The 17504-nt window shown below is 32.1% G+C and overlaps 3 protein-coding genes across 7 annotated transcripts; all 3 read right to left on the bottom strand.

Annotated features, from left to right (window-relative positions):
• Positions 1 to 13: 13 nt before the first annotated feature.
• LOC138190018 (protein starmaker) lies at positions 14 to 4940 on the bottom strand. Its single transcript, XM_069132429.1, has 6 exons — positions 4826 to 4940; positions 2794 to 2924; positions 2253 to 2548; positions 1407 to 1600; positions 1047 to 1287; positions 14 to 587 (listed from the first exon to the last, which is right to left on the bottom strand). Exons 2-6 carry the CDS (start codon positions 2920 to 2922, stop codon positions 14 to 16), a joined length of 1434 nt encoding a protein of 477 aa, XP_068988530.1. The 5' UTR covers positions 2923 to 2924; positions 4826 to 4940.
• On the bottom strand, positions 4605 to 12843 carry LOC138190016 (uncharacterized). Of its 5 annotated transcripts, none has more exons than XM_069132424.1 (16): positions 12775 to 12843; positions 12355 to 12486; positions 12151 to 12283; positions 11926 to 12039; positions 11732 to 11853; positions 11449 to 11645; positions 11221 to 11369; positions 11079 to 11144; positions 10848 to 11005; positions 9818 to 10762; positions 9521 to 9748; positions 9379 to 9431; positions 8094 to 8197; positions 6582 to 6626; positions 6275 to 6490; positions 4605 to 5956 (listed from the first exon to the last, which is right to left on the bottom strand). In XM_069132424.1, exons 2-16 carry the CDS (start codon positions 12394 to 12396, stop codon positions 5688 to 5690), a joined length of 2841 nt encoding a protein of 946 aa, XP_068988525.1. In that variant the 5' UTR covers positions 12397 to 12486; positions 12775 to 12843; the 3' UTR covers positions 4605 to 5687. The 5 variants fall into 5 exon arrangements, with proteins under 5 accessions (XP_068988525.1, XP_068988524.1, XP_068988523.1 ...); XM_069132423.1 differs by having other exon boundaries at positions 12649 to 12823; XM_069132422.1 differs by having other exon boundaries at positions 12355 to 12547; positions 12653 to 12822.
• A 283-nt stretch (positions 12844 to 13126) lies between these two features.
• Positions 13127 to 16875, bottom strand: LOC138190017 (BTB/POZ domain-containing protein 1). The gene is made up of 8 exons (XM_069132428.1): positions 16715 to 16875; positions 16514 to 16632; positions 16021 to 16420; positions 15218 to 15904; positions 14978 to 15137; positions 14742 to 14899; positions 14428 to 14662; positions 13127 to 14358 (listed from the first exon to the last, which is right to left on the bottom strand). The coding sequence occupies exons 3-8, from the start codon at positions 16290 to 16292 to the stop codon at positions 14197 to 14199; spliced, it is 1674 nt and encodes a 557-aa protein (XP_068988529.1). The 5' UTR covers positions 16293 to 16420; positions 16514 to 16632; positions 16715 to 16875; the 3' UTR covers positions 13127 to 14196.
• Between the last annotated feature and the right edge of the window lie 629 nt (positions 16876 to 17504).

Genomic DNA, 17504 nt, shown 5'->3' on the forward strand with positions numbered 1-17504 from the left:
AGCTTCGTTGAATTTAAAACGTGTGTCTCCACGGTGTGCCTTTCGCTGAACAACAAGTACCAGTCTTTATTAAACGAGACTTGAGGTTTTTGAATTGATTGCAATCCCCTTCCCTGAAGATCGGACCGCAGCCGTGTCTGCACGTTCTCCCCATCGACACACGATTGTCTCGGAAACGGCATTTATTGCTGCTCGAATATTTCTCCCCTTGTTTCGCGTTCACGATTTCATCCAGTTGACAACTGGTTTCCGAGGTGAACGATTTATCGCATTCGTCCTTAGTTCGTTCGCTCGAGAATTCAGGGTCGCCGAGATATGTCTTGTGCTTGCACTTTTTATTAGTCTTGTACTTTTCCACCAGAATACACAAAGAGTCCTTGTGATTGATCGTGCCCACGGAATCGTCCAGTTCCTCGTCGTTCTGCTCTTGCACCGTCGAAATCTTTTCTGAATTGTTCGCGCAACAGCTATGACTGCAGATAGATTCGTGAGGGGTTTGGTCATTGGAACAGCAATTTCTCCGATTGTTGGAGTTTGAGGAGCAGAGACACGTGTCTGACGCGAGACGCTTTTCCTTTGATGAATAACTGTTTGGAAAAAATTTCAATAAAGATCGTGAACTAACTCTTCGACGACTTATAATATCGAATGATTAAAATTCGTGTCTGATCGATTAATCTATATAATTTGCAAATGTACAACTCGAGTGTACTATATTCCAAATACATTTAACCCATTATTCGTTTATAACAAAATTTACAATCCTAGTATTTTTAAATATAAAGGATATCGATTTGAATCCTCAATAGGATAAATTTAGAAAATAACAGATAAATATTTCGTATGTTTTACGTTTACCTGCTATCACCAAGTGCACTTTACAAGCACTTTTATGAATGTAAAATAAAAATTTAACGTTACCTACAAACTTTTGTCGTATTTTGTCGCTTATAACAAGAAAGGAGTTATAGATAGTTCCATTCTGACACAGTTCTGTAATAATACAAACTAATCCCGTCTTATGCTGTAACCTTATTTTTATTAACCTGTTGTACTCGTTGTCGCAACGATGATGGCAGTGATCGTGAGAATGGCAGCAATAATGACGATTCTGACGATACCAATAATCCCGATGAGGTCGTAGAAGATCAAGAGTCGAATGTTTCGCACAACGGAATGTGCGCGAAATACTAGACGACGATGGGTGGTTATCCTTTTGCGAGTTTCGATGATACGATTTATGATCTCTCCCTTCGGCATTACATTCGTGCTCGTCTTTATCGCAATCTAAACAAGACGAAATTATTAGGATAATTCACGGTAATATAATTCACATCGGCAAATTCAATGACAAATTCGATTTATCGACAACTGCAGATTCAAGAACGCGAGGAACTTTGATTTACTTCGTTTCTCGGACGAGTCGCTGCTTTTAACATTGTCCACTTCGTTCTGATCGCAGCCGTACAGAAGATTAACGGAATCCAATTTAGTGGAAGTTTTTTTCGGTTTTCGTCTTGGAAAATAAGAATATGAGCCACGACAACGACTAGAATTTCGAGGTTCCGTTATGAAACTTTTTATTGCCTTCGCGTTACAACTAAAAAAAGAAGCAAACGAGTATGTGTTATTTCTTTGTATTCTTTTAGTGCTTATACGACAAAATTGATAACCCGATAATAAAATTCTTATTTCATTCTGGTTTCACCGACGTAAAATTGAAACAAAAAAGGAGAAGGTTAAAAATTTCAATTTTGTAAAATTTTGTCCGGAGGCGTGTTGCGATTATCGATCGACCATATCAACAAATTTTCGGAGTAAAATCGCTCAATGTATGGTATACAATAAGATATGAACTAGATGTTGACATAATTCTCAGTTTTCAATATATCATTTATAAATTAATGTCTTTAATAACATTCTAAAAATTGCTTGAAGCTAAAAATGATAAAGACTCATAAAATAATATTACGATTGATTTAATGATATTACTTTCGTCTGTGATTAATCTAAATTGTGAATACTAAACTATACTACATATAAATTCGTGTTGTAATTGTGTAATTTAATTCAGAATATCTCACTACTATCATATAGAAAAATGAAATATTAAAATTAAATTAGAATTTGATATTCTTATAATTACAATTTTTCTAAAATTACTACGAAAACTGTAAACAGCTGGCCACAAGAATATTTGTCAAATTAAAACGTTCCTGATAATCGATTCTCGTGTACAAAATGCGCCATACCTTTCTGTTTGTTCCGATTTAGAAAATTCGCTTTTCTGCATAATCCCATTGTGCTCTTTGCTTGGGACGATATCGAGTGCATCTCCAGCATTGCATTGATCGTTACGTTTACGACAACAACTGCAGATTATTGGCTTCTGGAGTAAGTTTTCCTTGATCGAGCCACTTTCGCCGCACTCATCGTTCCAGAATGCCTTTGCTTCCACACGATTCGATCTTCCGTTTGAACAGTTTCTCGATGGAAGCGACGAATTTTCTTGATCGTTTAGCTCCTCGTTTCCGCTGACGCTTTCAGTCTGATTCCAACATTGTCAAAGACAACAATTTGCAGAGAAATGTTATTAAGAATGTTTCAGAAATCTTTAATCTAAATTTAATAATCTAAATCAAGCAGCTGCAAATCCCAAGACCAGGCAATTCTTAAGATCGAACCATTGAATGATATATAAAAAAATTAATTTGGATTTGTAACCTGGTTCAATGTAATATGACATAAACACGAATACCGAAAAAATTTGTAGGATATTAGCAGTGAAATTACCTTATCGAACTTTGTCTCTTCTATGTTGCTATACAAACCAAAATTTTTCGGAAATTTACGTCGAGCTCGGCGAAAAGCTACCGCGGCTGCGACCAGTTGATGCGAGGATGACGGACAAACCTGGGACATGGCTGAAAAAGTCGTATGAACCGGTTCGAATATTTCCCGAATTTTAAAAATGTCCAATTTATCATTCGGAGTAATTGGTTAAGTTTGCTATGGGGAAAATGGTAATTGACGTTGAAGTGAGTCGCGCTATTTCACGAATAATTTGCAAAAAATCGAATTCGATTCTCCTATCGATGCGAACAATTCGAAACTAATACAAATGACAAGTATAGTACAATAACTAACGACAGTCTTCTATTTATAAATTTAATTTTTTGCATTGAAAAATTTTCGATTCTTAAAACTAAAACTATTGAATGAAAATTTTGTTGATTTATATATTTGAAATTATATCACTTAAAAATAGAGATTTTTAAAATAGATAACCCGTTTTAAATATATATTATTCCTACAAAATCTAAGCGTCTTCTGTTAATTGCACCAGCACGATTTTACGATATCTGATTCTATTACAGCTTTTAGCGTGCAGTTCGCTCTGTGCAACGATAGAGAATTCCGGCGGCGTACAATTTCATTGGATTTGTATTAAACAGAATTTCGTGCAGTATGAAAACCTAAGCCAATATTCGATCACCGCACATTTCGTATCGAAACGTTTAACGACTTTAATTAGAACGATAGCCGATTGGTAGCAAAAACAGATCTGTTTTAACATCCATTGACTAAATGGAACAGTAAATCTTGTTAATTTCAAGTTTCGTCAAAATGAATAATTGCAAAACAAACATGTGGATCCGTTGAACGTATATGAAAGCTTCTACGTGATATCGGATAATTATTAAATTAACATTTCATCAACGAAATAAATTTAAATTTCATGAAAGTAAATAGACAGCATTAGAAAGGAAAATTATATTACTCTCTGATAACGTTCTCAGTCTTAAGAAAAATCGCATAGTTAATTATACAAGCCGCAATAAAATAATCGCTATTGGAAATGGATGAAAAATAATAAGAACGAATCTCGTGATCGATAATCAACAGAAAATACATCGTTTCTCGTTGTCAGAATTTTAATTAACGATGAAATAACTGAGGAATGTTATTTGACATTGGTTGAAGTTAATTAAAAGTGCGCTGACGATTTTAAAAAATTAAGGACTTAATATCATTCAATAAAATAGTTCCAAAACTCTTGCAATTTGATTACATCAGTATATCAAAGTAAAACAGTTGTAATTTAAAGTAATAGCTATTTGAAAATAGCCATTACCGTACATATATGAGGATCAACTACTTTATTTCTTGTAAATGTTCCAAGCTAACCCGATGTATAAATCGTTCGTCCCAAATCGTTTCCGTGAATTATGCCATGGCAAATTCTCAAATTATTGTGTCCATGGGTCAATGTACACGCCAGCAGGGGATCTTATACAGACTACAATTCCCATTGGTATGATCACTCGTTCCAGATAGAAGTAGCTTGTCAGTTCGTGCGACTGATACGAGCATAAAAGATAATACGCAATTGCGCAATCAGGAGCGGAGTATGATATCCTATTTGGTAATAAATTGTAATAAAAGTAGCGAATGAAGATACTTTCTTCTAAATAAATTATTAAAAATATGTCTAAAACTATTAATTCAGAAATAACATTCTGTTTAGAGATATGGATATTTATGTAATATTAGATCTTTTAGATCTAATTAAATGAGTTTGTATCCAAAATACAAAGAAACCATTACTATCAAATTAATTTATTGAAAAAGTTACTTTTTACCGGAAAGTTATATTTATAACTAAATCATAAAAATATAGTGACTTAAACGAAAGCAACAGATTTCATACATCGATCAAAATTCAATAGATTCGAGCTTGACGTTTTAAACTTATAACAATAAAATATCATAGTGCATCAAGAATCTCTTCATAAAAACACGAATGATGATAATTGATACTAACCCTATTTACTTAATCGTTAAATCAAAAATATTGTACTATAACAGCAATTAATGAATTTACATTTTGCTTTTACAGATCCGTATGAGAATTACGGCAAACTTTCACATGAACGAGACATCCGCGATTTTAATATCAACGCCTGGTAAGATTACAGGCAACGATTTATTCACGTTTGTCTAGAAACTCGTATACACCATGGGGATATACTATCTTAGATAGATGTACGGTATGTATAAAGTATGCCAACAACAAAAGAAGGAATAGACGCCTATACGATAAATTTGAGACTGGATTAATTACGTTCTACGAATACAAAAAATTATACTTCTAAGTCCTCGTGTGATTATGTATGTGCGTGAATACTAAAGCAATTCTTGGAACTAATCAGAATCGTCTCTCCTTGTATACACCCGCCACGCTTCCAATACATATATACTCATTCTTGCAAATCGCGAATCACATTCGCGGTCTCTGCGTTACATGATTACGCATCATAGATCAAATTCCTTATCTCACTGATCACGCGCATTGTTCGTTCGTAACGCTGCATTTATAAATTCGTTTATACTATCATTCGCTATCTAAACCTTTAAGACATTCGCTATAAATAATTTGTAAAATATACACATTTTTTACAGAACAGCATCTTTGCAACGACACATTAGCAATGAAATAGTTACTATCGCAAGGAACAATTCGATGAAGATAAGATAATGCAATACCATCCATTTACGTTCATTATGCTCTTTAGAATCGACGACATTCGTATAAATTTATTGATAGAACGATGTGAAATCGGACGGACTGCATCAACCATCTTTTAAGGTACTAACGTAAGAACTCCATTCGTATTTATCATATTTTAATTCATCCACGGTGGACAGGAAGTCGGTGGTTGATATGTCTGTGAAATTGGCACCTGATAATGCTGCACATTTTGAGGAGGATGCTGCGGTCGCTGCTGATGATGCGGCGGTGGTGGTGGCGGTGGATTGCAAATGGATTGCATCAATGGGTGTGAATTGTAAGGAGGAGGTTTTGTCGTATACGGTGGCATTTGATTATACTCAACATTCAACGGATGCTCCAATATCGCATTTTGTATAGGCGAACGATTACCTTCAATGTGTCCTAGATAATTACGAAAACATTTAATCATTATTCTATACACCGAAATTTAGGAGTAAAATATAAAAAATGAACACTCTTGTAAAGAAAATTACAAATGAATGAAGAGCTATTTCAAAACATAATGAAAAATAAATGATTATTTTAAATAATTTGAAAGCCACATTAATTGTAGGCGTACAATTTTAAAAGCTTCTCTTAAATATTTATTAGACATAATCAAGTGTTCCATATTAAAATCGAGACATAATCATGTGGATTTTATTTACAAACATATACAACTATACAATTATCGACAGTATCGTTATTCGTTGTGAATACCTCTGGGTCTAATTTGTGGTGGTGGCATATTTGTTGGAGGTAATGTAGGACACACTCCTTGATGCTCTCCATCTCTTGGCATTGGTGGTGGTCTACCCCATGGAACTCTAACATGATGTGTTTGCCATGGTGCCTGTGGTGGAAGTGAAGGAGGCAAAGGTGGTCCACCTCCAGGATGCATGTTTATCGAATCTCCGATCGGATTTTGCTCATTTCCTATTACATACATTTATGCATACAATGAAATCTGTTCTCCAGCTTATAGGAAACATAAAAATAAATATACCAGAACAAATGTTAGATATACCTGTATTTATGCCTGCAGTTTTTTGATCCAAGCTGCGTTTCTCACCTAAATAATGAAAATTCATGAAATGAAATAAAGTACATATACAAGATGATGTGGAATAACTATATGTAAAGTATATTATAAAATTAAATATGGCAAATAACGTGATGAAATATTGTAATACAACTATTAATTAATGATAAATTAAAAATAAAATAAAATTATAATATATCCTTTCCTTTTACTTAAAACTCAAGCTACAATTTGTTAATATGCAGATTAAAATATTAGTTGATTTGTTTAAATCAATACTGCGCAGTGATAAATTCTCTAAGTATTTCTTAAAGTTCTATGGAACACTAACAATATTTCACGCTGTTCACCATTTCTTAAGAAAGAAAAAAAATAGTGATTATGACGACTAAATGCATCTGGAAGCGCATAATAAATATATCCATGACATTAGGTCACGATTGCTGTAAAGCCTCCTTAGTTTATGTTGTTTGTTTCATTCGTGATCTGCAAAATAAAATTTATTATTAAAATTTGTTTTCATCTCCATCACCCAAATTCCTGGTTTAAGACATCCATCAGATTATTATTCAATTCACTGTAAAACAAATAATGAAATCAATTGCATACAATTATTTAACAAATCCAACATTTTTACTCTGTAAACTTTGTACACATTTATAGAAAAAGCTACATTAAATAATTTGTAAACACCATGAATCATTAATGTCAATATGACAGGCTGCTGCTCCATGTATTCACATGTCCAGCGTCAGAGATCTAATTCCAAGATACATATCCCTGGCATTTCGACTTGTTAAACTTAAAATACTCATATTAAAACATAGAATGCATTTTAACAGAACACGAACGATAATAATTATAGTTAATACTGGTTAAAAGTAATCACTGAAATATAAAATCACTTCATTGCACAGAGATCTGAAAACACATATACATACTTTAATAAAAAACATATGAAAAAGCATTAAAATTAGGATGCTTAAGTTAACTATTTTAATTATATAATATAATGTAGCAAAAGTTTTGTTAATTCTAAATAATAACAAATAAAGATAAATGGAAAGCAATCTATCTGTGGTATCGTAAACTTCGTAGACAATTCCGGAAGTCTATCTGCAATGTGTCCGGATGAGTACATGAAAAAGCGAATCGCTAAGACATATGGATTAAGAGTAAGGGCAAATTCGTATTGTTTAGTAAAAAATATATTTACAGTAAGTAATGTACTACAAGCTAAGAGTATTAAGAAACAATGCTAGATACCCATCTGAAATGAAAATATAAAGACAGTACTGAGTTATAAATATAAAAATTATTAATTCCGACTAGCTCATGTAATGAAATTAAAATATTTATTTTGAAGAAATATATGTATATTATTAAATACATTCAATATATTGCACTTAATCATTATTATCTATGAAGAACTACACTCGTATTAATTTTCAAAAGGTATCCAGCATTCTTTCATTTTGAATACTCTTAGTTACAGACCTTGATGTGGAGGTGGCATTAGCAGCTTGTTTCGATCTCCATGAGGAAGGCCTGCAGCTGCTTGTGATGGACCATGTAAGACTTGTTGCTGTCGATCACCTTCTCTGCTTAAACAATTCAGTTTCAAATTATTAATTCACAATTGATGATTATAAAGTAAACATTTCAAAATTTAAGCAAATATCACCTGATGCACAGCCATGGATATTTCTGAAATGTTAAAAGCACCTGGTGTCTCCAGGTTATAGTTAATGATACCAAACTTTGTCTAAAAAGTACTTAATTGTGTTATAACTTAATAGCACAGAATATTATACTAAAAGAATTAGATCCAATTACTCTTTACACAATTTATAAATTGTAATTTTATTAGTTGTAATTTTATTATTGTAATGTCATTTTATTATTTTCATTGAGAATAATAATAACAAAATAAACAATACTGATAGTGTATATAATTACAAAAAAATTTACCAAAAGAAATATATAAATACCTAAATATTTTTTCTCTGCATAATATTCTGTGAAAAAATTAGTTATATTCACAATCATTTACTTAAAACATTTTGATTACTCAGATCTATCTTTATACTAATTTTATACTTTTTTACAAGTAAAAAACAGAATAAGTATATTTGAAAATAGTTTGATTGTGAATATATAAAATTTTTTATACCAAATTATAGTTGCAAGAATAAATTGATGTTCCTTACTCTATAATATCAAATATATTTTGCATTTTTATTTTTTATTTTATTTTATTTTTTTCTTTCTTTATAATTATAAATTTGTGAGTAAGGAACAACTAAAAAACTTCCTGCTATCTATTGAGTTTGGTACATCTTGATCAAAGCAGGTTTCTGAAAAAAATTTAATTTTATTGAATTGCATGTGTTTAAGCTTACTATAATATAAAATAAAATGACTACATATAAGTTACAATTTTTTTTCGTATCTAAGCAATGAATTATTAAGCAGCTTTCACAAAATTAGAGATTCCATCACAGTTGGTACTAATACAAAATGTAATTGCAAACATTAAATGTGTATACTTATACATATTTCTTTTTCAGCTTTAATATTAATCAGACACTATAAATAAACATGTTTATTTTGTATTTTAAATATGTATTTAAATATAATTGAGGTTCATTAAACCTGCTTTATTCACCTAATAAATTTTAATGTTCTCGCATATTGCAAGAAACTTTTACTTCATATGTATAAATGACATAACTATATCTAATAAAAGTAAGTAAATAAAAGTTTCAACGATTTTACTTACCCTGTTCCATGACGCTGAGCAGGTAGAGGACCACACTGATAAGGTGATGCTTCCTATTATAATACAAAAGTTTATTTGACTTTTTAATGTCTTATACAGTAGTAAATTTTTATTTTATCAAACATGAATTCTAAAAACTAACCGAATTTGTTTCAACGTCTGAAAATCTTCTTTTTACACCATGAGACTTTTGTTCTGGGGAATCAGGCTTTTGCTCAAACTGTTGAGGTGGTGGTTGAACTGTATAATGTACTTGAGGAGGTATATGACCATTCTGATATTGCATATGCTGTGCATGATACTGTATCTGTGCTTGAACTTGCGGTGGAGGTACATTATGTAAAGGTATATTTGCGGGTGGCATCTGGACCTATTAAATTTTACATTCTTATTCATGTATACTTTAATTCATAAAAATGTATACATACTATAACATTACCTGTAGTTGACCCTGCGATTGCATCATTTGTTGCGGTTGTTGTGCTTGATATAGCCATGGAGCATTTTGTGAAGAAGGTGCTTGCGTCGGCGGTGGAATACTAGTAAGAACATTCATAGAGTTCGACATTTGAGCAGCAGGCGGTGGTACAATTTGTGGAGGTGGTACTGGTTGTGGCTGTGGCCCTTGATCCACTGGTCCTTCTTGTTGATGTTGAACCTCGCCTCCAGGAGGAAGAGGATGTTGTTGAGGATGTTGGGGTGATTGAGCATTAGGGACCAAAAATGTTTGCGTAGACGGAGGAGGTACTTGTAAATGAAATTGGGGAGCATGACCTTCAAACTGTGGTGGTAACATATGCTGAGCCACAGTCTGAGATTGTTCATGATTTTGCTGCAACTGTGGTGGAACAATATGCTCTCCAGGTTGTAACACAAACTGTGTTTGAGATTGTGATGCAGCTGCTTGCACCTGCTGATATTGTATTTGGTAAGTTTGTGGTACTGGAGGTGGTGGTTGATTTGGCGGGAAGTTTGGCGGAGGAAAATGAAGGTGTAATAACGGTGGAGGTGGTTGTTGAGTTATGTTAATTGGAGCTGCTGGAGGTGGCTGTTGTAAATTCACGTTAACAGCTTCGATTATCCCTTGTGGTGGTGTAGAAGGCCTTTGTACATTTGGTTGTGTATAAACATAAGAAACTGCACCATTAACTGGCGCACTACTACTTGTAATGAAGTTTTGTTGAGCTGGACTCTGTGGCGGTGGTTGACTCATAACATACATTTGGGCTACAGGTTGCGGTGATGATTGTGATCCAGGTTGAATCCCTTGAATTTGTAGCGGTTGCCCAGGGTGAATTTGATATTGCACTTGACTGACTGTTGATGGAGGACCAATTAATTGCACTTGTCCAACTGGTGGAGGTGGCATAAATGTTTGTATTTCCTTCAAGCAAAACATTCCATTATAACAGGACTAATATTAGATTTAATAGGTAGTAAATAAATCTATAAATTTGTTTGTTTGTTACCTGTGTTTGTGGTGGTGGTACCAATGGTCCAGAATGGGGTGGAATGTGTACTCCAGGTGGAGGAACTGTTATACCAGAGCCTGGTGCACCAGTCACTGTAGCAGTGAGAATGGTTGCTGGCAATGTTACTACACTACTTTGTGGGTGTTGTATAATATCTGTTAAGAATGATTTGCGACAATTACAGACAGAATTTCTAACAGCCATGAACTATTAGTGTATGTGCTCTACCTTGATGTTGTATAGTAACAACATTAGGCTGTCCCAAAGTACCAATGTTCATGGTTTGAAATTGTGCTATAAAAGATGAAAGTGATAACAAATGAAAATCTATAATCACATTTAATATTTATAAAATGTAATTGATTCATACTTTGTGGCATTTGCGACTGTTCTATAACTTGCTGTGATTGTACTGGTGGTGGTTGCTGCTGTATATATGATTGTAATTCCGATTGCATTGTCTGGATTAAATTAATTGCTAACTGTTTTGCATTTTGTAATGCTTCTGGCTTTGGATGCCTATACAAATAGAATGTATAATATAATTAATTATTATAAATTCAAAATTATCATAAAGAAAATGTATAATTCATCTTACTCTATATACAAATGCAGTGGTTCTGGAGATTCAGTGCCTAAAACAGGATCAATGAATTGCGACCCTCTACCCCTTAAAGTTATATTTGCACCTGTTTCACCCCTAATGTATAATAGATTTGCTCCACCTGCACCTATAATTCTGCCTCTTAAATCAAATCCTTCTGGAGCATTTTCTATCCCAACACAGATTTTTTCCTATAAAAATAATTGTGTTAATGACAATAAAAGACATATATATGCACATAGTTAGTAACTATGCATAATATAAAAGTACTGCATACCACAGATGTAACTCCGGAATGTAAACTCATAAGAGGTGGCGGTGCATTAGTAAATCTACTTGGCCTATTTAAAGAACTTTGATGTTCTGTTTTAATAATTTCATTAATTTTTTGTATAGCCGCTGTAAAGAGGATAAAATCCTAAATTATTAACAATTTGCAAAAGAGAAATAAACAGAAGTAAAGCAACATACAATCTACATTATGTTTTGCATGTCCTTGTATATAAAGATACAAAGGTCGCTCATTAGGGCAACGTAACTTCTCTTGTTCTGTCATAAAACGTCCACGTGTTGAAACAGTAGCACCTAAAAGTTAATTAACATGTCCAACATAAATAACTGTTATATAAAATAGATTCAAGTAACATGTAACATAAAAGGTTCCATAAGAAAATATTATAAAATATAAAGATATACCTGAGTAAGAATTAATTTCATCTTGTATGTAACCCTTCGTAAGCAGTGTGCGGGCACTAGGTGGTATTTCATTAATTTCAAACTCTGATGTATATGTTTCTCCATTTTTAAAGGTTGCATTTGAAGTTGTTAACTATTTGTTGTAGAAATAAAATTAACTTAAAAAGATACTTATACCAAAATTAAATTATTTCGTGAACATACCTTATTGTTTGAATCTGAACCCCTTAGTTTTCCTTTAGCCATAGGGATAAAATATATACAACTTTGCCAAATATCTCTTTTTTCATAACGTCAACACATACAGAAGATTAACGTCATTCGAACATTTTTTCACTGTACTAAAAAAAGGAAATAAATGATTGTAATATCTCCATTACGATACTTCCTTTTCTAGCTGTAAGTAAATCACGTAAATGGTATAAATTTTAGGTTATTACAGATACATAGTAATAAATTTCCAATTAAACACGAATGACTTGAATTTTATTGCTACACAAACCGTTATTTACTAAATCTAAGAGTGATTTACGATTTCACATGACAAACTCGCGATCAAAATACTTAACAGCGAATTAATTTTAAAATGATATCGCAAAATTATTAATCGGTACTACAAATCACTTACTACCATTTTTTAGTACTCTATCGTTGTGTGAGACGCTGTGACAGTGACAGACTTGCGCGTATTAGATAAAGTTGCCATGTTAATTTTACATATATGAAAAACAAAAGATTATGTAACTAAACAAGTAATATTTTAAATTTTCCATGTATTCCTTAATTATGATTTTAAAAAATTTTACGATAAGTTATTACAGATTTTATCCCCTTAATTGAAGTAGCATATAAAGTATTAGAAATATCTTTTTACATTATACATAATGAATATCAAGATTAAATTAAAATTAAAGCATAGTTTTTCAAGAATGTGTTTAGAAGAAAAGAAAGAAATAATACAAGGAATTTTTTATTGAATAAATAGTTTATTTAATTATTTCATTATAATATGTGCATCTTCTTATTTTGTAATATAATTAAAATATAAATAATTGCGTGCTATGGACAGAAATATCGCGCCGATATACATATATATACTTTGTTTATTGTGCAAATATAAATAAATCATATTTGACTAGTTTGCGCATTTAATTAATATAAAGAACAGCTTGAAAAATTCATTATGTACTATTGTTACAAAAAATGCGTTAATCTTTCCTAGAATATTACATTTACAACTCCTAAACTTGAATAATACTAAAAAAATAACAATATATTGTTTCTATTTAGTTATTATATGTACGTATTTAGATAATACACAGCTTCCTACTAAAAATTATAGACATTTTTATTAATAATTCTTCTAAAAAATATTTGTTAAGCTTTAAACTGTATTATATTGTTTTCTCATGCAGAATATAATGATCTTGATTATTTATTTGAATTTTACATTATTTTATATATTTCTCAGGAAAAAAGTTATTAGACAGAAGGACGTCCTAAACAATGACAATGAAAATTCATCTATTATTTTGTCACATAAAGCTTAACTATTATATGTATAAATATACCACTCATGTACATATTGTTTGAAGAAATAGAAAAATAGATTGTCCTTAGTCATAAATATATTAATATTTGTAACTTACTCAATGTATGGTTACCTTCTTCAAAATTACTTTTTGAAGAAATTTGCCATTAAAATAATTAATTAAAAATAAGTAATTTAGTTCAATTTTAATTTTACATCAGTGGCACGAATCAGTCTCTTCTCCCAATAAGGCCCTTTTAAAATCTACAAATTCCACTTTCAATATTTTCAATTATAAATATAAGATATAAAACATTTTTTAACTTGCAGTCCAAACAGAGCTTAAAAAACTTTTAAACATGCTCATTATGTAAACTGCACTCAGATGTAATAAAATATATACTTGACAAAGAAACTGATATATAACATTTGTTATACAAAACAATTTAATGTAATAAGATCTGAAAGACAATGAAGCTGATAAAAAGGAATGTTGTTATTATGTACATGAGTTATTAAGTGTAAAATATAAGTTCAGGAATTTGTCCTTCATCAGTAGATGTTCCATTATTATCTCCAGTCTCAATACTAAATTCAAACTTAACTTTTCCATTCCCTGAATCACTATCCACCATGACTGTTTTTAAACCCTTAGTTCCAAAATGAGAATAGGGGCCCTAAAATAGTTACAATGCACAATGATAATCAACGTAAGAATACATTGAAAATAACTATCATATACCGACCTTAAATGTTGCTGATGCAGTGTAAATTGTATTTGGTAAAATTTCTGCTAACTCTTTAAACATTAATCGATAAGTGTATTTTGAACCATCACAGCTAAAACTTGTTGAATTTGTAGCAATCACCTTTCCAGAAGCAGTATGTATCAATTCTATTAATACTTCGTATATAGCAGAGCCATGCATACTACCATAGACGCCATAGCCAATAAGAAATATGCGTCTATCAACGCTAAATCTAAAAAAGAAGAATCTATCTAAATTATATAAAATACTATAAACATGAAATTCTCTTTACGTTTTGTCTTGAAAATCACCTTATACGATCACTTGTCCCATTGTATCCCCATCTACTTTTGGTATGTTGAAATCTGCATACAGTTTGTTCTTTACCAGTCATGCAACAGCGAGGCATTGTTTGAAATCCTACCACTGGCTTGGGATTTAATATAAAATATGAGAATAAAGAAAGAACCTAAAACAAGTAGTTTTTAAATAAGTAATTTCATAAATATATATAAGATATATATTAAATGATACAATTGATACTAGCTTCTGAATAATTAAGAAGTCCAGATTTTGCTGGGCCAGCTGTAAATTCTTCTTTTGACATTAAGGGAAAACGAATCAATGAAAAAGCACTACCCAAAACAAACCGCTGATTTTCTGGGGTAACCGGTAAACGATGCCTTACACATTCTGCTTCTGACCATCTATTCAGATGAAATAACAAATAATTATACATACGCATATTCATCAAATATCAGATACTTCATATATCATACTGTCCTACCTTAAAACTGCTTGAAATATTTTAGATTCTCTAACACGAAGGGTGTCTCTTTCCAAAACAATTTTTAATGTATCAATATCAATATCTGTAAATCCATCTGCATTTAAAGCTTCTGTAGTAAATCTATCAATAGTATCCAAACATACTGCAGCCAGTTGTGATTCATCAAAAAGTCGAGCTTGCGTTAAGAGCAAAAATGCATTATCACTGGTTAAATTATTTTTCAAATAATCCACACAATGCTTTTCTAAAGCAGACACTGCATACTTTTTAGCTGTATATAACGTAGTCATCACAGTTTCAGGATCTATCTGTATCTCATCTGTATATAAAAAAAGAAGCACTGCCAAGAAAGCAGCAGGTTCTACATCAGGTACTTCTATTTCCGAAGAAGCTGTTGCAAGTGTTCCATTAAACATTGCATCAAAAACGGCACTTCCAGAAGACAAGACTAGTTTATGAGCTGGTATACGCTGCTTTTGTACTCCCCTTCCTACTATGAAGCTTACATCCGACAATATTTCATTGTTAAAAAGAAAAACAATTCTTTCACGCATTGTTGCTTTTGTACCTTGCCAGTTATAAGCCACTGTTGCCTGACCATTCGTAGAAGTACTTTCCAAAGCAGCAGTATCTTGAGATATTCCTACCAAATGCAACGTATTTGCTACATTTGTTGGAGGCCTACTAAAAAATTAATATCAAGAAAATTATGAAAATGTTGTTTATAGAAGTATTATAATAGTAATTAATTTAAAATTTATCACTTTTAAGAAATACGAAAGATTTATTAAAGTACTTACTTATCACCATTCGATGATGAAGACTCTCCAGCTCTTGCTGTTGATGAAGTTGATTGATCTTCATCGCAAACGAAATTAAGCGCACGTCTGGCACGTGAAAGGATAACATTGCCAATAGGTTGGGTATTTCGTACAGGTTCTGGAGACGAATCGCCAGATACGGCGAGATTTACATTCTGTTGAAGTTCGTCACCGTCTTCTTGACCTAAGCGCAAATTATGCAGTCTTGACACGACAGTTGGCACATCGCTCAAGGGAGATTCCGAGGACATTTTCACACAATGAAACGGATTATTTTTGATGTATTATCCCGTTTCATCGAAGTATTCCGAATCGTGTCAACAAAAGCGGCACGATCATTCACATCAGTTCGTTGGTGTTGTTGCGCTCATTTAACGTTCTGCACAAACGAATATCAAAGAATTGGACATGATAGTATTAAAATAAATGGTTAAAAAGTAGAAATGTCATTGTATAGACAAAATTTTTTCACCTGTTCACTGGCAGGTACCACTCATAATGGCTACATACATGTGCTTTGGCGAATGGCACTGAAATAAATTCTGCTTGCTAGATTGCCAGTTGCCACAGACTATACCGTAGCGTCCGTATCTATTACGACAGGATATTCATGCATAGGTATTCGATCGTTTATAGTATAGTCAGTGCATCTACAACGTAAATACATACTTACTCTATTCAGAAGTACGTAATGAAATCAATGCAATTAACATTTACTCGAGATAAACTTTCATGAATTTTTACATAATGTTGATAATTATTTCTATATTTACTAGATAACAAACAAAAGAACGAGATGTTGAAAACTGTTATCTACGTAATTGACTCTTGGTTTGCAAATATAGTTCACGTTATTTCTTGCAGAGGACGCTGTAGGTATTAAGAATGCAATGGATAATTTTTTGATTCATTAAAATATTATATCGTATTCTAATATTAATGCTAATTTTGTAAATATGAATAGTTTATCAAAATTATTGTAAATATAATAGACTCACTAGTTACAATCATATCTTATAATATCTTCGCAACGTTTTAAATACAAACATTTTAGAATCCACTGAAAGATTCACGTTTGGTCAAGGGTTGTAATTGTTCGCTCCCGCGATGTGTGATTGAAGGGGATAGATTGATGACGATTGATTGATTGTGATTTTTTAATATATTCACGCACAAAATTGGTGTGTGTATGTGTACAGAAATGCGCAGCGATGTTTTTATCATATGTACTTAAATTATTTTGCGACGTATGAAACGATTAGGGAGCAATTTATAACAATTTAACTTGACTTTTCTGAGATATGATTGCAGTTCCGCTAAAATGCACTGTTAAAGGGTATCGAGGCTGGGCTCAGTATTATGCGGAGATGTACGTCAAGGTGGTAGAATGTACATCCCTGTGGAATATCCGATGGAGTATAAGTGTATGAGTTATATCTCAGGAACCATTAGTTACCATAAGG

The sequence above is a fragment of the Bombus flavifrons genome, chromosome 2, assembly GCF_040668555.2.
Source record: "Bombus flavifrons isolate JBK064 chromosome 2, iyBomFlav1_principal, whole genome shotgun sequence".
Lineage (NCBI taxonomy): Eukaryota > Metazoa > Arthropoda > Insecta > Hymenoptera > Apidae > Bombus > Bombus flavifrons.

Coding starts and splice junctions, on each gene's coding strand:
- LOC138190018 (XM_069132429.1), bottom strand. CDS start 2,922: ATGTCCCAGGTTTGTCCGTCATCCTCGCATCAACTGGTCGCAGCCGCG. Junction 2,549..2,793: donor AAGAGACAAAGTTCGATAAG/GTAATTTCACTG, acceptor TGTTGGAATCAG/ACTGAAAGCGTCAGCGGAAA. Junction 1,288..1,406: donor CGACTCGTCCGAGAAACGAA/GTAAATCAAAGT, acceptor CGTCTTGTTTAG/ATTGCGATAAAGACGAGCAC.
- LOC138190016 (XM_069132424.1), bottom strand. CDS start 12,396: ATGGCTAAAGGAAAACTAAGGGGTTCAGATTCAAACAATAAG. Junction 12,284..12,354: donor GTTCAGATTCAAACAATAAG/GTATGTTCACGA, acceptor TACAACAAATAG/TTAACAACTTCAAATGCAAC. Junction 9,749..9,817: donor AATCGCAGGGTCAACTACAG/GTAATGTTATAG, acceptor AAAATTTAATAG/GTCCAGATGCCACCCGCAAA.
- LOC138190017 (XM_069132428.1), bottom strand. CDS start 16,292: ATGTCCTCGGAATCTCCCTTGAGCGATGTGCCAACTGTCGTGTCAAGA. Junction 15,138..15,217: donor ATATTTCAAGCAGTTTTAAG/GTAGGACAGTAT, acceptor TCATCTGAATAG/ATGGTCAGAAGCAGAATGTG. Junction 14,359..14,427: donor CTGCATCAGCAACATTTAAG/GTCGGTATATGA, acceptor TAACTATTTTAG/GGCCCCTATTCTCATTTTGG.